At 45.2% G+C, this 25,191-nt stretch overlaps 1 protein-coding gene across 1 annotated transcript in view; it reads right to left on the bottom strand.

Annotated features, from left to right (window-relative positions):
- Positions 1-25,191, bottom strand: part of Vtcn1 (V-set domain containing T cell activation inhibitor 1) — a 91,661-nt gene that overhangs the window by 16,930 nt on the left and 49,540 nt on the right. The window contains exon 3 of the mRNA XM_052732212.1: positions 4,970-5,034. Coding sequence (XP_052588172.1) covers positions 4,970-5,034 — 65 coding nt within the window. The remainder of the gene's footprint in view (positions 1-4,969; positions 5,035-25,191) is intronic.

Below are 25,191 nucleotides of genomic sequence, written 5' to 3'. Positions count from 1 at the left end.
ACTGCCGAGCCATATCCCCAGCCCCTTAGCTATCTTCATTATATAGCCCAGCCCAGGCCCTCCTGGCCCTGGATGGCACCACTCACAGTGGCCTAAGCCCTCTTAAATCAAGTAGCAATTAAGGAAAATGTCTCAGAGATACAGCCTCATGCCAATGTGACCTGGGCAATTCTTCAGTTGAAGTTCCCTCTTTCTAGGTGACTCTAGGGTTATGTCAAGTTGACAGCTAAAGCTATGACATAGGGCAGTTCCTACCATAGCTCTGGTCATGTGAGGAAAGCGGTGAGGGGCATCAGAGGTGAGCAAGCTGCTCACAGCTCAGTGTCGCAAATTTCATGCAGGGGAGTAACATTTAATTGGTTCTTCCTGTGGGAGCAGGGATATTTGGGATTGGGAGTCCAGGAAACATGAGGCAAGCATTTCATAGAAAGTGTGGTGGGGGTGGCACTGGATAAAACTTAGGAAATGAACTGTCCCTTGACACAATGCAGTCCAGGTTCTGTACATTCCAATGGCATAGAACACGCTAGACACCATTATCAGAGGGTCCTGTAGCATCCACTGGAGCGCAGCTGTGCAGAATGCACCATGGCACTTGTCTTAGTGATGGAAACACACAGCCTGTTTCCGGGTGGGATAATAACTATGGGTACCATGCTAGCCAGAGAGGAAAAGTGGATGTGTAGCAGTTGCTCATATGCGAAGAAGTTAGGAAAGATACTAGGTCAAGAGAAATAAAGGGAAGATGTAGGGAAGTGGCAGAATGTGGGTGTGTGGGAACATGGCGAAGATATCACACACACTGTCTGTCACTTCCTGGATATGTGACAACTGGGAAATATTTCCAAGATCTTTATTAGCGCTTTTATGTATAAAATGAGGATGCCCTTAAAAGGGCATGGGGCCCTTAAAAGGACTAAATGATACAATGCAATTAAAGTGCTTAATAGTGTACCTGACTTACTGTGCTAAACCTTAAATCATGGATATTGAAAACATTAACGCCAACAATTTGGAAAGACAGCAGATCAGGGCCTCAGGAGGTCAGAAGGGAACATCTTACTAAATGCTTTACCCTTAGTGGCTCATTTTAAGCCACAAGAGGTAAGAATGAGCATCAGATCCATTTTATGAATGAGTATAAAGAAGCTCTGAGGTTAGTGACTTGCTTAGTAGCCTGTGTCTAGCAAGTAGGTGGGGGGGGGGGGGGCAGGACTAAGCCAGTCCTGCCGGGTGCTTAGCCCAGGCTTCTTCTGGCATATTTTGCTGATAACTAAGGCCCGATTGAAATATGTCGAGAGCCAACCCATTATAAAGACATCACCACTTTAAGAATAAAAGCAGTGGGCCTGGGTGTAATTCCAGGACAGAGTGCTTGCCTGGCATGTGTCAGACCCCAGGCTTGATTCGCCCCAACAGCACAGTGCATAAATGTAAAAAAGTTAAAATAAAACAACTAAAAGTCACACGTATAAGAAGTGCAAAGAGATGTTTTTACAGATGACTGTAATGTTTGGAAATATCAAATGTTTTCCAAACAATTTGTATAATGTTTCTGGTAAGAACACAGAGACATATTCAGGATCCAAGGGTGGAACATTATTAGATGATGTCTTTTGGCTGTCTGTCTTGACTACCGTTGCTTCAAAAGAGGTCTTCCTTGGGGTGGCCAGGAAATTGTGTAGTTCCCAAGAGGTGCTAAATGAACTCATTGACAATAGGAAATGTGTATTAATAGTATTTGTGGCGTCAAACTGTGTCAGCCATTTATGCCACGCATGTGTGAGCAGTCTCTAGGTTCTCAAATGGATCTTGCATATTTTAACAGTAAGAAGACTGATTCTGATGAGTTACATTTCCTCCCAAAGGGCATGCAGTTGTTTAATTTGAGACCCGCCTGTCTCTGATCCTTAAACTCTTCCACTGTGTGGAACTGTTGGAGATGACCAGGGAGTGACTGTAGTACTGGGGAGTGGGCGCTGACTGTGGCCAGGGAACTTTCTACTACATCGCCTTTCTTCCTGAATATCCTCTAACTAGGGGCTGACGAGAGTCTCTCAGCCTCTCTTCCAAACAGTTCACCTTAAGCACAGCTTCTGTTGTATGGGGCCCACATTTAGAATGTTTATTTATTTATTTGCTTGTTTATTTTTGCAGTGTTGGGGTGGAACCCCGGATTTTGCACATTGGGTAAAGTGCTCTGCTGCTGAGATCCATCCTCAGCCTGTGGTTTGGTGTTTTTCCCTTTTATTTATGAGCATATATTAATTAGTGATACATGATAATGGGTTTCATTACGGTTTTCATAATTTTGGTCATATTCACCCCATTATCCCCTTCTTGTCCCTCTGCCACTCCTGTGGATCCCCTTCTTCTAAGACTCTTCCTACTTTGTCTTTTTTCCTTCTCTGTGACCAATAGGCTTAATTGGAGTTTCTTCTATGAGCATGGGTGAGGGATTAGCTACAGGAGCGTAAGTGACTCAGTAGTGGCCCCACCACTGAGGAAAGAGTCTCCCCTCCCTCAGCAATCATGAACTGTCACTGGCTCTTTGGGGGAGGGGTGGGCTCGTGAGTCTCTCATCCCTAGCAATTGTTATTGCACATAAATCCTCATGGAGGGGGAAGGGAAGGGAAGGGAAGGGAAGGGGAGGGGAGGGGAGGGGAGGGGAGGGAGGGGAGGGAGGGAGGGGAGGGGAGGGGAGGGGAGGGGAGGGGAGGGAAGGGGAGGGGAGGGAAGGGAAGGGGAGGGAAGGGAAGGGAAGGGAAGGGAAGGGGAAAGGGAAAGGGAAAGGGAAAGGGAAAGGGAAAGGGAAGGGAAGGGGAAGGGGAAGGGGAAGGGAAAGGGAAAGGGAAAGGGAAAGGGAAAGGGAAAGGGAAAGGGAAAGGGAAAGGGAAAGGGAAAGGGAAAGGGAAAGGGAAAGGGAAAGGGAAAGGGAAAGGGAAAGGGAAAGGGAAAGGGAAAGGGAAAGGGAAAGGGAAAAAGGGAAAGGGAAAGGGAAAGGGAAAGGGAAAGGGAAAGGGAAAGGGAAAGGGAAAGGGAAAGGGAAAGGGAAAGGGAAAGGGAAAGGGAAAGGGAAAGGGAAAGGGAAAGGGAAGGGAAGGGAAGGGAAGAAGGGAAGAAGGGAAGAAGGGAAGGGAAGGGAAGGGAAGGGAAGGGAAGGGAAGGGAAGAAGGAAAGGGAAGGGAAGGGAAGGGCACCTAAGATCTAGGGACAGGAAAAGAGATGAAATAACATCAATCAAAAGAAAGTAAAAAGGAAGACAGATGGTCCCCCACTTATGGTGACTCAGTTTGTGACTATTAGACCTTACAATGGTGCAAAACTGATATGCATTTAGCAGAAAGTACACTTCAAATTTTGACCTTTTATGTGTTCTTGTGCTGGTGATGTATGGTGGTGCTGGAACCAGTGGTGAGTGTAGCTCCCAGTTGGCTACATGATCATAGAGCCAATGGCCACACCCTGCACTGTGCTGTGTACTAAGTATGGTGCTTGAGAGGTTGGGTGTATTAAACATCCCAAAATTACAGTATTTCCAACGTACAATCAGTACATTGGAGTGTAGCCACATTATCAAGAACGATCTGTATTAGGATGAAACAGATTAGCAAGTTCAGAAATATATCAACACACACATGCATGGCTGGTTTATGATGATGGAGGCATTAGAGAGAAGAATGTGTTTTCAGTAAATGGTGCTGGGTCTACTGGACAACCACAATGAAATCTTGAATCTTGACCTGTATGCCATAGAAGCCACTCTAGCTGGTTTGTACACATACCCACATGAGGTGAACACTGAAGCTTCTAAAAACTTAGCTCTTCATGACCTCAAGGAAAGCAAACATTGTTTAAATTGATTAGATCAAGTTCCACATATGAAGGAAAAGATGGATGAATTTGTCTATGTTAAAATGAAGACCATCTGTTCATTGAAATATATGAAGGGAGTGAAAAGGCAAACCATAGATTAGGAGAGACCTGGTAACACACTTAGCCAGTTTGCAACCAGAATCTATAAAGAACTATAAGTCAAAAAGCAAAACAAGGGACTGGAGAGATGGCTCAGAGGCTAAGAGTGCATGCTGCTCTTTCAGAGAACCTGCGTTTGGCTCCCCAACTATGCTGGGCAGGTCACAACCGCCTGTAGCCCAGCTCTATGTGGTCTAATTCCCTCTGCTGGCCTCCTTGGGCACTGCACTCATGTGCATAAACCTGCTCTCAGACACATATCCACATAACTAAAAGTAAAACTAAAATCTTACCAAAAAAAAAACCAGAGAAACTCAATTTTAGAATAAGTAGAATATATATTCAATGATAAGGAAAGTGGACAAGGGTGCTGATGCCTTGTGTAAACAAATACACATATAGCAAATCTTTTTTAGTTCAGGCTTTGTGGCTGCTATTTAATAAGCAAAGCCATACACTAGAGGAGAGTGATGGAGGAAGGAGGCTGCTGCAGATATAAAGACTAAATCACCAAGTGACAGCTTGGCCACAGACCAGGTTAAAATAAGTATGTTGGCCCTAGCCAGGTGGTTTATGGGAAACAACCAACAACCCACCTCAGAGAAGACAGCTGCTGTCTTCTTCATCCGTCTTTCATCAGAATTAATAGCATCCATAGTAGATGCTCTAGAGAAGTGTCCTATCAAAAGAGGGACCAGGGGGCTCCCTGTGACTGACCTGAGCTAACGGCCTTTGAAGAGAGGCTAGTGTGGCATCTGCTTCCTACATGGTACAATAGTCATGGCCAGTTATACCTTTCCCTAAGGGCTCTGGTTAGAAAGGGCTAGATCCTAAGGAGATAAATGTCTCAGACAAAGAGGACAAGGCACATAGAGCAAGTGCTCTATGTTGAAGTTTTCATAGGAGAAGTCCTGTTCTTCCCGCATGTCACAGTGAGTGAGAAGATGTTTGACAGAGGTGGGCACAGCACGGACTATGATTGGAGAGCACATACCTGAAATACCAAAGCCAATGATGAGTACAATTGCTCCAGCCAGGATAATGATGATGTTAATAACACTATGGACAGAGATGGAGAAACAGGAAGTTATTTCTTTGTTCCATCTGACACACTGCCTTACAACCATCCTGTGTAAGACATGCCATGTAAGGCATCTCAAGTTTTTCTCCCACATAAGCCCTTCCTAGAAATAGGTATCTTAGAAGTCTCAGTGATCCCATCCCCATCCCACCAGAGTCCAGGGACAGGTGAAAAAACTTCCCTTTTATCTGATGGTGTCATCTCACGTTCCTCTTTCCAGATCAGAGAAGACCATAAACACTGTTGAAGTAAGAACAATGGTAATATCTCTCTGTATTGCCCAATGGCACTTGAGGAGAACTTGCGTCCTACTCAGACTTACCCTTAGCAACACTGCCCACCTCCTTGTATAATTTGTTTTCCTTTCTTGATTCTTTCTGTAGACCCTTGCCTCCACCTGGTCATGCCTTCTCCACTTTGTGTGCACTCATACCTGGTCTACCATGCCCTGTAGGTTCTCAGCGACTGTCTTCTGTCCCTTATTTTAAACAAATTGGTTGAGGATGTAGCAATAAAGCACATTTAGGTGCAAACCCAGGGTCCCTATAGCCCTTTAATTCCTGTTCCTACAGACTTATTCTTTATCCTACTGCAGCCCGCCTGCAGGATCCCCATTTTCCATCCACCTCTTGGTACAGACCCGGGTCCCCTTAGCTCTTTCCTATTAACCCAGTCATTCTTCCCTTCTAGGCCACCTCCATTCCTTTGCGTCAGCTGCTGACCTGCAGAAACACTTTCTACCAGAGAAACCACAAAGGTGGGGACTCCCATCCTTTCTGTCCCCCATTCCAACCTCTCTAGACTTGCTCTTAGCCTGCCGGAAGGAGCCCCTCTCCTCACCCCACCTCCACTCCCTAGGGACTCTGCCTCTTGGTGTGGACCCTCTGTCTCCCTAGCTATTTCCTTCTGGCCCCTTTTGCATTTCCTCTTAGACCACCTCCATTTCTTTGTGTTATTTGCCAATTGAAGGAAGCAATCTCTACCAGAGACTTCTCATCTACCATACTTTCCTAGGATCTAGAGTGGGTGAGAGGAACCAAAGAACAGAACTACCCACCCCAAAAAAGATCAGATATCTATACCCAAAAGCACCCCAGATATTATAACTACGGATGCCAGTGCAAAAACACAAACATGAACAGCCAAGACAATATGCCTCCTCTAAAAGCTGGTGAGACTATGTCAATAAGCCCTGAGAAATGCAGTTTAACTGAAGCACAAGACAAGGATTTCAAAATAGCAATTATGAATATGTTCAAAGAACTTCAAGAGGATATGAACTAATACCCTAATGAAGACTGTGAAAACACAAACAGTTAAATAATGAAAACATTTTAAGACTTCAAGACGTGAAAGTAGAAACAGAATCACTAAATAAAACCCAAGCTAAAATAAAATGGGAATGCAAATGAAAAGCTTAGGAGGTCAAACAAAAACCACAGAGGTAAGACTCCCTAGCAGATTACAAGACATGGGAGAGAGAGTTTCAGGTCTTGACAACAAGGTAGAAGAAATGGACTACTCAGTCAAAGAAAATGTTAACTCTAAAAATGTCTAGGCACAAAACATCGAGGAAATCTGGGAAATTATGAAAAGAGCAAACTGATGAATAGTAGGAATAGAAGGAAAGAAGGAAAAGAAGCCCACATTAAAGGCACAGAAAATATTTTTAACAAAACCATACAAGAAAATTTTCCCAATTTAAAGGCGATGCTTTTCAAGGTACAAGAAGCATACAGAATACCAAATAGACAAGACCAGAAAAGAAATTTCCTGTGAAACATAATAATCAAAACACTGAATGTACAGAACAAAGAAAGGATATTAAAAGCTGCCAAATGAAAAAAAAAAGACTGAGTTACATATAAAGGGAGGCCCATTAGATTAACACTGGACTTCTCAATGAAGACTCTGACAGCCAGAAAGACCTGGGCAAATGTTCTACAAACTGAGAGACCACAGATGCCAACCTAGATTACTATACCCAGCGAAACCATCAATTACAATAAGTGTGGAAAGAAAGACATTCCATGATAAAACCAAATTCAAGCAATATGTAACTATAAATCCAGCTCTATAGAAGACACTGGAAGGAAAACTTCACTCTGTAGAGGCTAAGTACACCCAAGAAAACACAAGGAATAAATACTCATAGAACAGTTCATCAAAAGAGGGGGGAGCTGGGCGGTGGTGGCGCATGCCTTTAATCCCAGCACTAGGGAGGAGGCAGAGCCAGGCGGATCTCTGTGAGTTTGAGGTCAGCCTGGTCTACAAAGCAAGTTCCAGGAAAGGCACAAAGCTACACAGAGAAACCCTGTCTCAAAACAACAACAACAACAACAAAAACAAAAAAAAAGAGGGGGAGGACCCACACCACAACAACAAAGTAACAGAAATCAATAAACACTGCTCATTGATAACTCTCAATATAAGTGGTCTCAATTCCCTAATAAAAAGACACAGACTAACATATTGGATTAGAAAATAGGATCCACCTTTCTGCTGCATTCAAGAAATACACCTTACCATCAAGGATAGACATCATCCCAGGGTAAAAGGATGGAAAAGGTATTCCAAGTAAATGGACCCAAGAAACAAGCAGAAAAGGTTATTTAATAGTTGATAAAATAGACTTCAAAACCAAAACAATCAGAAGAGACAGGAAAGACACTGCATATAAATTAAAGAAAAAAAATCAGGAGGATATTGCAATTCTAAACATTTATGCACCAAACACAAGGGCACTGTGGGGTTTGAATGAGAATGGTTCCCACAGGCTCATATATTTGAATGCTTAGTCACCAGGAAGTAGCACTTGAATTTAAATTTCTTCTCAGCAGGTCATGGAACTTTCTCCAAAATTGGCCACATGCTAGGACACAAAGTGAGTCTCAACATATATAAGAAAATTGAAATAACACACTGCATCCTATCTGATCACCATGGATAAAGCTAGCTATCAATAACAGAAACAACAGAAAATATATAAACTTATGAAAACTGAACAACTCACTAATAAATGAAAAATAGGTCAATGCAGAAATGAAGAAAATTAAAACCTTTTTAGGACTAAATGAAGAGGGAAAACACAACCTACCCAAACCTATGGGACACAATGAAAGTGTCTCTAAAAGGCCAGTTCATAGCACAAAGTGCCTGCATCAGAAAACTAGAGAGATCTCATAGTAACAACACAGTGACAGACACGAAAGAAGGCTCTAGAACAACGGGAAGAACTGACACCCAGAAAGAGTAGAGGGCAAGAAATGATCAAACTCCAAATTAATAAAAAAAAATAGAGATGAAAGGGGGGATTACAACCACCACAGAGACTGTTGCATCACACACAAGGTGGGCATAGGTTCAAGGCAGGTGGGGTCCCAGCCCTGAGAGTGGGAAGTGGACATGGGGCCCCACCCTGACCCAGAAGCTATCTACGATTGGCATCTGATGGCAAAGGGAACATCAGTTTGGCCAGCGGAGTCTCACTGGGCATATAAAACACACTTAAAGGCAGGCCCCAGACCCAGTAGTAGATGGCCAACACAAAACAAACTCTGGTGGTTTTGTGGACTTTTTGTTTCATTTTGCTTTATTTTGGCAGGTTTTGTTCTTCTTAGTCTTTTGCTTGTTCTGATTTGGAGGGTGGGGTGGTTTGGAAGAAGAGGCTGTGGGGTGTGCGTGTGTGTTTCTTGTTTTTGGTTTGTTTTTTAAGAGAGAGAGAGAGAGCGAACATAAAGTTGGGTGAGTGGAGAGGATCCGGGAGGAATTGGGGGAGGAGAAACATGATCAAAATACTGTGTATGAAAAAATGTTTTTCTTTCTTTTTTTTTAAATTAATTTATTTATTATGTATACAGTGTTCTGCCTACATGTATGCCTGCAGGCCAGAAGAGGGCACCAGATCTCATTATAGATGGCTGTGAGCCACCATGTGGTTGCTGGGAATTGAACTTAGAACCTCTGGAAGAGCAGCCAGTGCTCTTAACCTCTGAGCCATCTCTCCAGCCCATGTTTTTCAATAAAAAAACAAAACAAAACAAAACAAAAAAAACATGTTTAGCCTGCTCAGGGCCCTAGGTTCTATCCCAACACTAAACATTTTAAAAGTGATATATATTTTCTAAACAATTAAGTTTAGAAACTTAAATAATGAATCAAAAATAGGACAATAAAATCACCCACAATTCCATCATCCAGACTCGAACACTGTTTGATTTTGACATGTATCCTGACAGCTGCTAATTAACAGATTAACAAGTGACACTTGAGAGAGAAAGTAGCTAAACAGGAGAGTGTTGTTTACACTCACTGGTGCTTGAATTGTGTGATAGACGTGTTGTCCCCCACACACTTACAGCTCACATCATCGACCCATTCAATAACCTTATGAGGCAAACAAGTGTATCACCTCCACTTTATGAGTGACATGGAGATTAAGCAGCTTCCCTAAAGTCACTTAGCAAGTGGCAGAGCCAAGGTTAGAGTGTCTCTCAGATCTGCACTCAGCCACTCTGTCCTGTATTCCTCAGAGTGGAGGCTGGTGGGCTGGTGTGCGCAGTGGGCGGGGGGTGATGGGGGGTGTCCTTTCCTTCTGCTCAGGGGATCCTGTGTTCCAGGAGGGCACTGGGTTTCCCTGGCAAGAGTGACCAGGCAAAGAAGAAGATGCAGGTTCGAGGATGCATCGGCAAAGCCCTCTCCGAGAAGCTCCCCTTTTGTGGCCTGCCCTGCCACGTACATCATCAGGAGTGGGCTCCGCCACACTCAGCCACTGGCGGCTCACACGCTCCCGACACCCACACTGTGGTTACTCAACAGGCAGGACAAAGGAGGGACACAGAGAAGCAAAGAGTGACGTTATGGAGAGAGAAAGGAGGCGCACAGCATTGTACGTTCTGTCCTGAATGAGCTCCTTGTACCCACCTCCCTTCCAAGAGAGCTAACTTGCAAGGAAAACCTGGAGTCGACAGTTGCCTTGGAGCAAGTCCTGCTGAGGTTCAGCCACGGGGCAGCAAGTGGTGCTCTTAATAACTGGGCATCTGCTACTTCCTACTTCCTACAACCTACTTCCACAAGACCTCCGTGAGCCCTCCCCTTCTCCCTACCCCTCAGTGTAGCCGCAGCTCTTACTCCCATGGCCTCAGACTAGCTCAGCAAATTGAGAGCAAGAGGCGCCTTGCAGCCTGCGCTGACGGCAGCCACTGGCCTTTGTGACAGGATTTCACTCCCTACGAATATACGACAACCTTCTGAGGTTCATTTCTTCATAAAATGGGACATGAACAATTCCCGCTTTGCTTACAAGACACATGTCACAGTGTGCATATACTCCCCTAACCCCAAATCTGTGGTTAGTACCACAGATGTGCCTTTACTTCCACATGGGGCCATTGCAGATAGAGTGAGTTCAGATGAGTGGGTATCCTTACAAAAAGGAGAAGTTAAGCTGGCAGCATTGTGTGCATCTATCATCCCAGCGTGTGCAGAGGCGGAAACAGGAGGATCCCTTTTGCCCAGGGACTCAAGACCAGTGTAGGCAACATAATGAGACAGTGTCAAAAAGTAACTAAGTTAAAAATTAAAAAGTTGCAAAAACATATACACAGACATACACACAGGGAGAGCGCCGGGTGAAGATGAAAGCAGAGAGGTGTGAGCTGAGGAAATCAGGTTGGCCATCCTCAGGGTCCAGGGCACAGGGCTGGCATGCACTCTCTCTCTCCTAGCTCTCAGACGGAACTAACCTTGCAGTCTAGACTGAGACAACATACTTACTGTTGTTGTATACGCCATCCATTGTGTGTCACTTTGCTATGACTTCCCCCAACAAACTAACAAAAACGTTATTTTGGATCCAAACAGTTGATATTTCATGATCCCCAAAGGGCTATCCATACATTACTTTTTGCTATAAATAATTTTTACTTGTAGCCATTTGCTGTAAGTCCATTCTTTTAAATGTTATTTTATTATTTATTATTATTAAATTGTGTGTGTGCACATGTACATTTGTGTATGATTATGTAAGGACAGTCAGTATTCGAGGAGGTGAGGAGAAGGTCTTGAATCCCCTGGAACTGGAGTTACGGGCAGTTGTGAGTCACCTGATGTAGGTGCTTGGAACTCAAATTAGACCCTCTTGTTGTAGAATATTATTTTAAGGTGTGTTACTTTTGTTTATGTTGCATTTGTTTAACTCTGTGAAGCTGTGTTGCTGTGCCTGTCTAAAACACCTGATGTTCTAATAAAGAACTGAATGGCCAATAGCAAGGCAGGAGAAAGAGGCAGGGCTGGCAGGCAGAGAGAATAAACAGAGGGAGAAATCTGGGAGGGAAGAAAGAAGTAGCCAAAGAAGGAGGAGGACTCCAGGGGCCAGCCACCCAGCTTCACAGCCAGCCAAGGAGTAGGAGTAAGATTTACAGAAGTAAGAGAATGAGAGGCAAAAGGTAGATGAAATAATTTAAGTTAAGGAAAGCTGGCAAGCAACAAGCCAAGCTAAGGTCAGGTGTTTATAAGTAAGAATAAGCCTCTGTGTGTGATTTATTTGGGAGCTGGGTGGTGGGCTCCCCAAAAGAGTAAAAAACAAACACCACCACCCTCTGCAAGAGCAGTACACACATTATCTTCCGAGCCATCTCTCCAGTCCTATAAGTTCATTCTTAAAATTTTATTTTGTTCATTCTTAAAAATTTAGAAGTGGCCGGGCGGTGGTGGCGCACGCCTTTAATCCCAGCACTCGGGAGGCAGAGCCAGGCGGATCTCTGTGAGTTCGAGGCCAGCCTGGTCTCCAAAGCGAGTTCCAGGAAAGGCGCAAAGCTACACAGAGAAACCCTGTCTCGAAAAACCAAAAAAAAAAAAAAAAAAAAAAAAAAAAAATAGAAGTGGCAGGACAGCAATCACTGAATAGAGTCTGCATACTCACTGTCCTAGTTAGCTTTAACAGTTAGCTTCACACAGCCTGGAGTCATCTGAAAAGGGAGTCCCAGTTGAGGAATTTCCCGAAACAGACAGACCCGTAGACATGTCTGTGAGGGATTGCATTGATTAACTGACTTAGGAGGGCCTAGCCCACTGTGGGCAGTACCATTCCCTGGGCTATGTAAGTGAGCTGGCTAAGCATGAACCTGAGTGAGCCTGTTAGCAAGCAGCACTCTACCGTGGTTCCTAATTCAAATTCCTGCTTGAGTTCGGACCCTGCCATCCCTCAGTGATGGACTGTAACCAGTCAGATGGAAGAAACGCTTTTCTCCCCTGAGTTGGTATTTACCAGAGAGCTTTACCACATCAGCAGAATGAAACTAGCACATTCACCGAGAGCAGGAGGTCGGTGGAGGCTGTGTATCTCAGTTAAAGGAGTTGAGCCCATTCCCACCACCCCAGGCTACATGTGTGCCTGGACATCACCACAGGACGTTGCCATCTGTCTGCAAGCAAGTGTTCTGTCTAAGACGCCAGCTGGAGGTTTTTTCTAAACTTGTATTCTCTTGGGAAATCATTCAGCCTCCAGAGTCTTGGAAAGGGATGCAGGAACTGTCAGAGCAGCCAAGTTAAATAATTCCTGTCTGTGGCTTGTTAATTAAAAAAAAAAATACATTTCTCCTTAGGCCACCCATTTTGTAATGAATGAAGTCCACTGTCTTATGGTCCATTAATCTATCAGTCACTCCCCAGGTAATTCTGTGTGTCCTACAGTACATCCTGATGCACGTAAGATTTGTAAAAGAGCTGCACACACACTCAGCTTAATTAAACCTCTGGTGGAAGTAGAAGCTTTCAGTGTCCAGTCACACAGTGTGTTACTGGTGGAGAGAAGTGTTAGGTCCAAAGGGAGAGCCCCAGGCCCCTCAAAGAGCAGTGATGTCCCCAAATGACAGTCTGGGCTCAGCTCGGGTTAGACACGGAAGGACTACTGGCCGATAGATAGAAGCTGCCATCTAGCATTCCTCAGAAACCTGTGACATGGGCTTCTGTCTGACAAAAGGTCACTTCCCTCATCTCCTCTTGCCCCTGGTGAATGGGGCATCTAGTTCTCTATTGGTGTATGCCTGTGGCACATATCAAAGTCCATACTAACCTGTGGCGCATATCAAAGCCCATGTTAGCCTCCAGTCTACACTGTTTTCTCTAGTTCAATAGGATTTTATTAGTGGTTTTACCTAAACTGTCCTGGGGACCCCTTCTGGGGGCAGGGTGTTCTTAGGATGTAAAATAAGACGCAAGTGGGCCTAAGAAAACAGGTACGAACAAAAGGTTTATGAGAGATGTTCTTACCTTGTTCTCTGGTTTTTTACTTTCTCAGAATAGTTTTCAGAAGCAACACTACTGAAAAATGCAAATGTAAGAACAGAAGCAGATGCAGAGATCCATAGCCAAGCACTGGGCCGAGCTCCAGGAGTCCTCCTGAAGAAAGGAAGGAGGGATTGTACGAGCTGGGGGATTCAAGGTCATGATGGAGGAATCCACAGAGACAGCTGACCTGAGCTCTTGGGAGCACATGGACTCTGGACCAACAGTTAGGGAGCCTGCATAGGACCAACCTAGGCCCTTTACATGTGTGTGACAGTTGTGTAGCTTGGTCTGTTTGTAAGGCTCCTAGCGGGTGAGATCAGGACCTGTCCCTGGTGGCCTTTGGGAACCTGTCCTCCATGCTGGATTGCCTTGCCCAGCCTTTATGCAGTGGGAGGAGCCTGGTGCTATCTCAGCTTGATGTACCATGCTTTGTTCAAGCCCATGGGAGGCCTGCCCCTTTCTGAATGGAGACAGAGGAGGAGTGGATGGGGAGGGGATAGATGGGGGAGGGAATGAGAGGAGAGAAGGGAGGGGAAACTGTGGTCAGTTTATAAAATAAATGAAAAAAAGCTAGTTAAAAATGCTAATGTAAAACTGTGTTCTCGGGACTGGAGAGATGGCTCGGTGGATAAGAGCACTTATTTTGCTTGCAGAGGATGCTTGTTCTGTTCCCAGCACACACACATGCCTGCTCACAACCATTCGTAAGTTCAGTTCTGGAGAATCCTACGCCCTCTTCTGGCTTCTGAGGGCAATGCATGCACATGGTGCACAGACATACATGCAGGCCAAACACCCATACACATAAAATCTCTTCAAACAAACAAAACTGTCTTCTAACCTCTGCTCTAGAATTCACTGGGCACTTTTGTTAGATACTCTTTGAAAATGGGTCCAAATGAGAACCAATGTTTTGGGGAGACTTGCTAATTTATTAAATATTTATTATGTACATCTTTCATGTGAAAGCTATGATGTTAGGAAATACAGTTACAACATGGAGCTGGGGTAAATGAAGTCCCTGTCTTCAAGGGGCACTCATGGTTAAACCAAATATAAAGACAAAAAGCCAAAAGGAAGAACTAAAGCTCCGCTTTAACAACCAGGTCATTATCATTTCAAGCCTGACCATATTGGCTTTTGGTGTCTTATACAGACACCCAGAACCTGACTCCTAATGACCCATGCAGCCTGGGGTGGCCAGTCTCATGAAAACAATGCACACTATAAAACTCACCACTTAACAAGATAGTGAGAAGCCAGCCTGGCTAGCGACCCAGCAGGAATGCCACATAAGATTAAGACCAAATAGCTTCACCCCATTTCTGCAGCGATCTCCTCTCCCTGGGAGCTCGCCAGCTGCCTCTTTGCAGTGTATTTCAATATATTCTCCCTGTCTTTTCATGTGCTAGGTAAAATCTTTTTTTCCCTGTGCCTTTTTGCATGGCACTGATTTCCATCACACACACACACACACACACACACACACACACACACACACGCATGCACGTACGCATGCACATGCATGATTTAATAGCATGCAGAATGTGATTAAGGCTTTGATAAAAAACAATCAATTTCCACAGGAAATCTAGGGAGGTAGGAACTGTTTAAGCCAGGGGGAAACAAGGACAATCAAAAGGCATTTACTAGTACATTTCCAGAAAGTGAAAAGAAAGACTTTACTCAGAAATATATTTACCTAAGCCATGTTACTACACAGAGTCTGTTTGAGCCGGAAACACAAAGAAAAGGTGCTATTTTGGCCACACCGGGGGGGGGGGGGGGGGGGGGGGGGGGGGGGGGCAGGATCCTGGCATCTAATTTCAGTCCCTGGCTGAGAAGTGCTTTCTGAGGTGCAGAACAGAAACCTGCCAGCTGCGGGGCCAGCTTTGCTGCTGAAACACATCCCTCCTACCCCAGGATGCCATGTTTAGCTGCTTCACGTGTCTTTGATTCTACTGTTGCTGCCTTCCACAGGACTTGAAAGAAATTGGGCATTTGTTAAAATATCTTGCATGAGTTCCTGAAAAATCTCACAGTCTGCAATAAAGGTAATGAGGCTTAGGGAGAGAAAAGTAGGGCAAAGGACAGAGCACTCAAAACCTATGCAACTTTGTAATTGGCCCATCATCAGAAACAGTAACCCATACCCGGGTCAGTAAGTTGGAAGCTAAGATAGGCAGCCCATTAGGACCAGACAGTGCTCCAGAAAATATTAAATATGCACAGAATAATAAAATGGGTACCCTGGCTTTTGGCACCGTGAGCCAGTGGACCTGCTGAGAAGAAAAATACACAGAAGAAGTCAGGCCCCAACAGGTGAGGCTGGGGTGCATTTCTCCAGGGAAGTGGTTTCAATTGCAGATATTCATTCAAAATTGAAGAGAAAATGAAATGGAAAGCCATGCAGAGCCTTTCCCACGGAGGTGGTTGTTTTTTTTCTATTTCAGCTTTCCTGGCATTGGGAATAAATCTGTGTGAAGCTACACAGCTTCCACATAATACCATCACCAATCCCCTGCTTTCTAATTACAAAAGAGCTTACTCATGTTCTAGAAACACATTTTATGTCAGACGATATTGCTGCAAATATTAAGATGTAAACTAGGAGAGAGACCCCTATCTCGGAAAGATAAAATTTCATTACATCACAGCTCTCGTTCTTAAAATTGGTTTCTAAATTAGCACACAAACAAATGGGTTTCATTACGGCATTGCCAAACTATTCTAGTTCATCTCAACTGTCAACTTGATGAGCTCTAGAATCACCTGGGAGGTGGCCTCTGGGCATGCTGGTGGAGGATGATCTTGATTAGGATAATTGGAGTGGGAAGGCCCGCCCACGGTGGGTGGCACCATTCCCTGGGCTGGAATCCTGGACTGAATAAAAAGGAGAAAGTGAGCTGACTAGCAGTGTGCATTCATCACCCTCTGCTTCCCGATGGGGAAAGTGACATGCTCAGCTGTGCCCATCCCCAGCCGCCGCTTTTGCTTCCCACTGTGGTGCATGGTCCTGAACTGTGAGCCAAAACAAACCTTTCTCTCTCAACTTGTTTTTTGCCAGGGTATTTGATCACGGCAACAGGAGAAGATGCTGAGACACATACACTGTCATTTCTCACACCTCCCTTCCTACCCCCACTTCCCCCCTTTTGGCTAGTGTTCTTTTTTCTTGTACACCCTTTCTGCTTTCCTTTCACACGTATTCTATTACCCTCCCCCACACCTTTACACCTCTTTACCGCCCCCCATAGGCTTCTTTTTAGTTTCATGACCTAGACCTATATCCGTACCCATATATACACACATATATGTGCATGCATATGAAATTTAAAATCTAGGGAAACATGTAGAATTGTCTCTGATTCCGGATGCTGTGTTTAACACAATCATTTCCATCTGTTTTCCTTCAAATGTCATGGCTCCACTTTCCTTTATGGCTGAACAAACTTTCGTTGTGTATCTAAAGCACATTTGCCCCATACATTTGTTGATGTCTAAGCTGGTCCCAGGACTTAGCTAACACGAACAGTGTGAATACACAGGGATGTGCGTGCATCTCTATGGTAGAACTTAGTGTCGTTTGGTGTATCCCAAACAGTGGTACAGCTGGGTCACAGGGCAATTAGTTCTGTTTTGAGAAGCCTCCATGATGGTTTCCATAGTGACTGCACTAGTTTACATCCCCACCAGCAGTGACTACGGGCTCCCCTTTGCCCATATCCCTGCATTTGTTATTGAAAGGCCCTAGCTCTTTGGCATGTTCTGTGTTACAATGCTCTGTGCACAGATGTTGTTCTATCCTAACAGTAACCCTATATAGGAAGCATCACCCCATGACCTCTTTTCACGTGAGGAAACTGAGTCTTAGGTAGCAGACCAGATGTTCACAGCTGTGACTGTGTTAGGTTTCAGGCCTGTGGAGTCTGACTTACAAGCCCAGTGCCCTTGGATACTTGCTATCTAGCAAATGATCCATATGGAAGGTGGCCACAGGTTGGAAGGTCCCTTGTCACCACCCTTGCACACCTCCGTTAGCTCCTTTTGTGGAAACAAGGGCCTTTTGAAGCTGCTATATCCTGTGTAAAGCCCTTGGTCTAGAAAACATAAATGTCCATTGTTTTATTCCAGTATGAATGGGTCCTGTTTCCTTCCCAAGCACATGTAGACACGACTACATTCCTGACAGGCCATCAGCTTAGCTCTACTTGCATAATTTAGAGTGTCTAAAACTCTGAAAGCTAGGTTAGGTTAGCAAATGAAATCAATCTGAACAACTCTACTTTAAAGCAATATGTGAAGGAGACTGTCTGAGTAAATAAAGTTGAGGACATTACTTTGATTTTTCTCATTAGCAGGGAGAAGGAATAGCAGTCATCCTTCCTTATGCATGGGTTCGGAAGTCCTGCGTGGCACTCCCTAAGCATCTATAGACCGAGGAACGTGGGTCTGTACTGAAACAGAGTGTAGCAACTGCTTACACGGCAGTCACATTGTTTAGGCAGCACACATAATCTAGAGATGTGTTTAAAGTATCTGAAAGGGTGCATACGCAGTACACAAGCCCTGCGCTGCTTTCTGTGAGGGATCTGACCTCGGCACATTTCTGTGTCTGTGCAGGGAGCAGGTGGTCTAGGACCAGTCCTTCCTGGATTCCAGAGGACAATGTCTTTAAAACACCGTGCAGAACACAGCATTGAGCTTCAAGGAAAAAAAAAACATTCTAGGTATTGACACGTGCCAGTTTCAAGCTTCTGAACCCCAACCATGGTCTACCCAAGTTTCCTTCCTGCAGGCCAAAGAATCCAGGGTTATAGTGTTTGCTGATCTCTACTGCTCCCCATTATGACTCTTCCTAAAGGTGAAGACAAGATGAAGCTTTGATTCAGGAAACTGAAAGCAGGAGAATGGAGAGCGGTGAGTGAACGTCATGCACTTGGGAGAGGAGGCACGTTCAGTGGGACCTGAGTGTGCACTTGGGGGAGGAGGCACGTTCAGTGGGACCTGAGTGTGCACTTGGGGGAGGAGGCACTGTCCAGTGGGACCTGAGTATGCACTTGGGGGAGGAGGCACGTTCAGTGGGACCTGAGTGTGCACTTGGGAGAGGAGGCATGTTCAGTGGGACCTGAGTGTGCACTTGGGGGAGGAGGCACATTCAGTAGGACCTGAGTGTGCACTTGGGGGAGGAGGCACGTTCAGTGGGACCTGAGTGTGCACTTGGGGGAGGAGGCACTGTCCAGTGGGACCTGAGTATGCACTTGGGAGAGGAGGCACTGTTCAGTAGGACCTGAGTGTGCACTTGGGAGAGGAGGCATGTTCAGTGGGACCTGAGTGTGCACTTGGGGGAGGAGGCACTGTTCAGTAGGACCTGAGTGTGCACTTGGGGGAGGAGGCACTGTTCAGTGGGACCTGAGTGTGCACTTGGGAGAGGAGGCACTGTTCAGTAGGACCTGAGTGTCCAGGAAGGTGAGAGACGTCCTGCTCTGTCCACATGGCTTTAATAGTGGTGGCTGGCCAGGTTTTGTGTTTAGCAAGGTGATGTTAGGGAATAGTATGCGTGACATTTGACTGATATTTATTTATGTGTCCCCTGTTCTCTCTAGCTCCCCCCAAGAATCAGAGCACAGTATCGTGGGGCGTTCCGGTGCACAGGCCCCACGATTGCATTGTGACTTGCCTCCCAACATCACAGATCTAGGGAGGGAGACATGGCCAGGACACAGATTTCCAACAACTACCTGAGTGATGGATAGTGGTGACCCAGAATATTGTGCTGGAAAAGATTTCAAGGTAGCCTCAGGGCTCCCAGGGCAGGGTTCCAGCCATGATAAATGTGAGCATGTAGGCTCACATGACACCCTATGGATGTCAGCTGTGGGTCAGCAAAAAGAGAAGCAGTGCCTTAACTGGCTGCAACTCAAAACTGCTAGAATCTTAGGCTAATTTAAAACAAAGGTAGCACTGGTGTGATGGCAATGCCCACCGACACTCTTTGTGAACATTTTGGGCACACACTGAGAATTCTGATTGGCACACACATAGTTAGAATGGGGTTTCCCAACCTTGACACTATGGATTACTTGGGCTGGATGAGTTTCTGTTGCTGGGGGCAACAATCCTGTGCATGGTAGAGTATTTGTAGTCAGCTTCCCTGGCTTCTCTCTTTTAGTCCTTAACCTTTGTTGTGGGGCATTTGTACACTGTGTGAAGATCTATTGCTGTGATTGGTGTAATAAAGAGCTGAATGGCCAATAGCTGGGCAGGAGGTGTAAATGGGACTTCTGGGCAAAGAGAGGAAGTAGGAGATGAATCTTGGTACATGAAAGACTCCATGGAGAGGCAGAATGAGTTGGACACACAGAATGGGAGAAAGGTGAAAGCCACGTGGTAGAACATAGATTAGTAAAAATATGGTTTAATTTAAGTTATAAGAGCTAGTTAGGAACAAGCCTGAGCTATAGGCTGAGCTTTCATAATAAGAAGTCTCCATGTCGCCGGGCGGTGGTGGTGCACGCCTTTAATCCTAGCACTCGGGAGGCATAAGCAGGCGGAGCTCTGTGAGTTTGAGGCCAGCCTGGGCTACCAAGTGAGTCCCAGGAAAGGCGCAAAGCTACACAGAGAAACCCTGTCTCGAAAAACCAAAAAAAAAAAAAAAAAAAAAAAAGAAGTCTCCATGTCATTATTTGGGAGCCGGCTGGCAGGACAGAAAAAGACTTGTAACAAATCTTTGCCCTCTTGGTATCCAGAAGCCTGTCACATACATGGCCCCATTAGAACATACATCTTTTGAAGAACTACTGAAGGACTCAAACTGATTAAATTTAAAGAAGAGTGAATACTAGCTGTGATCATTTTAATACTTGAAAGATGCCATATGGGCTTGTTCTCCATGACCCTGGCAGAAATGCAGCCCCGGGTTGAAAGTTCTGGGGGGTTGGATTTAGACTCATTATTCAGAGCTCTCTGGCATTGGCTTGAGATGGCAGCTCCCTCAGCACTAGACGAACATGCAGAGGTGGGGGGAGGGTAAGCCCGGGGGCAGACACGGATGACAAAGCGTTTGTAACATCAGATAAAAGACAGAGAAAATTTGGAATCCTTTTAGATCGTTATGTGGTTCTGTGATTTGATAGTCCTGGAATTTGTTCTGACCTTGTCTTTGCCAGTCGTATATTCCTTACGTACCTCCCCTTCCTGTTATGAGAGTGACAACTGATACTTCATTCAGCCCCCCCCCCCAACTGTGTGAGACAGGAAGCAAGCTGAGGCCGAATGTGGAGTAACCCCCCCGAGGATTCTTGCTTGGGAAATCAGAGCAAGGTTAGACTCTGGTCGAAGACACCACCACCATTAATTTTAATTATTGTATTGTGTTTGATGTAAATCTAGTCTTCTGTCCACACTTGCCAGCCTCGTGCTCTGCGCAGTTGTAACCGACGGAGGGATGCCCGGGTGTACACAGATTGAAAACAATGTTCATCCCCCTTGGCAGGCTATCTTTTGTCTGGGACTGTGAGGGGAAAGCCGAAAAGGGACTATCAAACGGAAAATTCCAGAATATTCATACGCCGATTCCTTTCCCTAGACAATATTTGAATTGGCAGTGGAGCTGTTCTTCTCCTTGGTAGGCCAGGTCCGTTTTCAACTGTCCCCTGATTGCTGTGAAGCACACATTAGCACACATGCCATTGTCCTGGTAGTTTCTACCGTGGGACCAGAGCCAGACAAAAGGCAATGCAAGGCTGATTACTCGTCCTTCCTGTATTTCCTGTTCTCAACGCACAGAGGGAAAAAAAAAATTTCCAGAAGATTCCTTCAGCAATACAACTGATTCCATTGTGCTTAAAAACAAACATTCCAAATATTTTATGACTCTCCCTTGAAGAAGGACCTGTACTGTTAGGAAGGCCAGGTAGCCCATCAGCAATCTATGCCGTGTAAACCCAAACAGCCTCCTAATTGTAAGTTCTCCAGTCTGGGGGTTAGGAGAGAGGTGCTCACACCACACCCCCAAACAGTTTAGGTTTGCCTGTGAACAAGCACCCCCTTCTCCTGACTGACTGGAGTCCTGGAGGCCCTTCTGTTTACTCACAGTCCCTGGCATGTTGCCTTGCTCTCTTCATCTCATCCCTCTGGCTCAGCCATGGACGGAGGTAGGAGCGTGGCTCAGCCATGGATGGAGGTGGGAGCGTGGCTCAGCCATGGATGGAGGTAGGAGTGTGGCTCAGCCATGGATGGCGGTAGGAACGTTGCTCGACCATGGATGGCGGTAGGAGTGTGGCTCAGCCATGGATGGAGGTAGGAGTGTGGCTCAGCCATGGATGGCGGTAGGAACATGGCTCGACTGTGGATGGAGGTAGGAGCGTGGCTCAGCCATGGACGGAGGTAGGAGTGTGGCTCAGCCATGGATGGCGGTAGGAACGTTGCTCGACCGTGGATGGCGGTAGGAACGTTGCTCGACCATGGATGGAGGTAGGAACGTGGCTCAGCCATGGATGGCTGTAGGAGTCAGGTATATCGTGGCTGGAACTGAAGAAACAGGGAGAGGGTGCTGCTGTCCTTCTCCTACATCAACTCTTCAAGAGAAGCTGGTTTCCTTCCTAACCAAGGCTCCCCAAGAGCAGGGGGCTTAGAGGTGAGCCTCACCGATGTCATCCTATACCCACATCTACACGAAGCACTCCTTCTACAGGGTTGTTGTGAGTGGCCAAATAAACAGCTTAAGCTTTCTAAAGTTTAAATGTTAGCTGTTATCACTAAGCTGTAAAATTAATATTTATTTTTGTCCCTTCTCGCTATCTCTGAGTTCAAACTGAGGTTAGAGTTTAAGACCATCTCAAAGTGCCCCAAGCCAGTTTTCTCACCTTTCTCTGCCTGGAACCCTGTGTTCTCACCAAACTGGTTTGCTCATTATCTGCCTTTGTTCTCTTCTTAGAGCAGCCATCGATCCAAAAGCCACCTAAAACCCCTGGAAATCTCTCCCAGCCTCAGGCACCGGCCCTGGTGGCCAGTCTCTAGCTGCCCTCCCTTCTCATTCCTTCATGAATTTACATTGTGAAGGGAGAAGGAGAGGCGGACCTCAGAAGCCTAGACCTGTGAGAGGTGGACGACGGGACAGGTACCAGGGTACCACTAGTGCACAGGGGTGGAGCTAGGAGAGAAGGGAAGGGCAGGGCAGTCCGTCACTCATCAAGGCTGTCAGTCCCTGTGATCTGGGTCTCGGACCGACATACGGCCCGATAGAGGTTACCTTTGCCAACCCCCCAAAGCCACAGTGGCTCTTCTGACTTCTCATTCCTCTTCTTGCCTCCTGGGAACCCAGGCCTGTCGCCGAAAAAGACACAGAAGCACTTGGACAGGTCACCTCTCAGAGAACCTCGCCCTGGGGTCAGTTTGATGTTGGCTCATTAATAAAGCTCACAACAAAGCCCAGCTGACTCCCTTGGAGCTTTTCTCTGCCAGGTGACACCCCTGTCTTAGGGGTCCAGCTCCTCTAGGCTCTGAAATAGGGCATGGTTTCAGGTTCTGTGTGTTCTGAGGCTCCTGTCATTCATTCTGTCAGGCATACCAGACTGTCCTCCATGAAAACAGACACTTATATGCTGGGAGTCAACGGGGCATTTATTATTCAGTCTTCTCAAAGGAAGGCTTCCTAGAGCTCACTCTTACCTGCTGGGACCTATATTCTCGTATTTGAGAACTGGGCACAGTCCTGCAGATACGGCCTTGTAAAGCTTATGAGAATCCGGGTGTAAAATCAGGCTGCCAGACCCATCCCATGAAGGCCTGGCCTACTGGAGCCACAGTCACCACAGGCAGACCTGTGTCCTTGAGTATAGAGGAAGGCCTCTATACTCTGGGACTTCCCTTGTTATTTTTGCTTGATCACTTTAAGAACTGTCCTGAGACCCAAGACAGGGAGACACTTCCTGCCCTAGGAGCAACAGTCATCTTAAGTTGACCTGTTCCATGGGCCTGGGCATCTGTAACAAACACATAGAAGTTTCTCTGAGCCTCCAGGATGGGATCTTGTCTCTCCCTCTTCCCTGGGGCCAGGTTAACCCATAGCCTCCCTCATGATTTCAGGTTTTGCCACTGTCCTTTTCCTCTTACCCAGGCTAACTTCTGGGACTTAGCTTTCTCCTACAAAGTCCTCCTTGAAGGAACTCCATGTCTGACACCATATGCCAGAAGTCTCTGTATCTACTTATAATCCTCCCATATCTACCTCCAAATTCCACTTCTGCTTTTTGGGGCCGCCCTGATCTACTACAGCCAGAATCCTGGCATAGACCCAGGCATGGGTTACTGAGCTATCATGAAATTAAAATTTCTCTTTTTCCTGTTTAAAATGTCTGTACTTTCAAATATTTTGCTTTTATCTTAAAAAAGAATATGATGTGAATATAAAAATATTTATTTGACTATAGAAAGAAGAGACTGTATATCGGCCCTAAATGTTTACAAAGTTCACCTATATATATAAATTCAAGAGTTTCCATAGATTGTGGATTCTTTATTCCATTTCCCTCCATTTTGGGCTCCCTACCTCTATTCCCCAAGCATTCCAAATTACTTTGGACCATTTAATATGCCCGGCTGTTTCTTGCCCCTATGCGCTTGTTCACACTGATATACAGGTTCATGGAGCATGGCATTTAATAATTTACATGTGATTTTTATAATGCTTGTTTAAATAAAGGTTTTGCCTTGCAGACAGCTTCCTTCAGAGTGTCTAACACACGGTTTCTTAAGCACATTGGATTAATAAATATTCATACTGTGCTACTATGGGAAGCAAAACCATTCTGAACTTTTGGAGCCATTTATGGTAGAAATTATCACTTGTCTTTCTCTATAAAGGAAAACTGTGGTTCTTAAGATTGTGATGTGAAATCTTGTTGGTGTTATGAATTATAACAAAATGTTCTGGAACTTTGGAATAAGAGATCCCAGGTTGGCTACGATCAAAAATGGATCCTGGAGAAGGACCTAATCATAGTGGTGGGTGATGACTTGTTAAAACTGAGTCCTCTTGGACGTTTTCCTCTGGAAATGAGGCCCCAAATAAAGTTTTCCCTCTAAGAGAAAAAGAACATTGTAGGAGATGCAAGCCAAGTTTTCAGTAGTAAGGAGAACTAAATAGCCCTTTAAAAACAAAATCAACCATCACTTAAATGCACTCAGAACACTGAATTGAAAAACCAACCTAAACCACACGTGTGTAAATTTGAGTTCTTGGTTTTGCTGGAAAGAGGAGACAAAGGATAAAGCAAAAGCATGAATTCAGACCAGTGAGAGGCTGAACGTGGTGGCCGTCCATGGATTCCAGCATATTTGAAATGTACAGAACGCCAGAGACAAAAGTTCAGGCCCCTGACTGGAGACTTACATGATCGAGAATCCCTTCCCCAAATGCAATGACCCCATTTGAGACAGGCCTCTCTGGTGCCTCCAGTCCCAAAGAATCCTAAAGCAACAATTAGCTGTAAGGGCCTGGTTGGCAACACTCCAATGCTCAACAGAAGCAAAAGTAAATGTTCTCTGAAGAAATGCACTGTGTAGCCCAGACCTCGAAGAATTTCAGCTGACAAAATTCCCACAAGTAGAAGTTCATAATATTTTTTTAAGTCAGAAAATATACAAGGAAAACATTACTATTAGTAGTGTTGATAGAAACAATCAAATTTTAAATCAAAAGGCTTTGGATACAGAAATCATTAGATAAAGAATATGAAATAACATGCCTATGCAGCATGTTAAAATAAGCAAACAAACAAACAAACAAACACCAACTGCTAAATAGATTTAGGGAAAAATATTAACAGATATATTATAATAAT

This window comes from Peromyscus californicus, unplaced genomic scaffold (assembly GCF_007827085.1).
Source record: "Peromyscus californicus insignis strain IS unplaced genomic scaffold, ASM782708v3 Scaffold_9__1_contigs__length_137607984, whole genome shotgun sequence".
In the NCBI taxonomy this organism is placed as follows: domain Eukaryota; kingdom Metazoa; phylum Chordata; class Mammalia; order Rodentia; family Cricetidae; genus Peromyscus; species Peromyscus californicus.
Note: the sequence above shows the minus strand (reverse complement) of the source record. Positions and strands in the feature narration are given on the sequence as shown.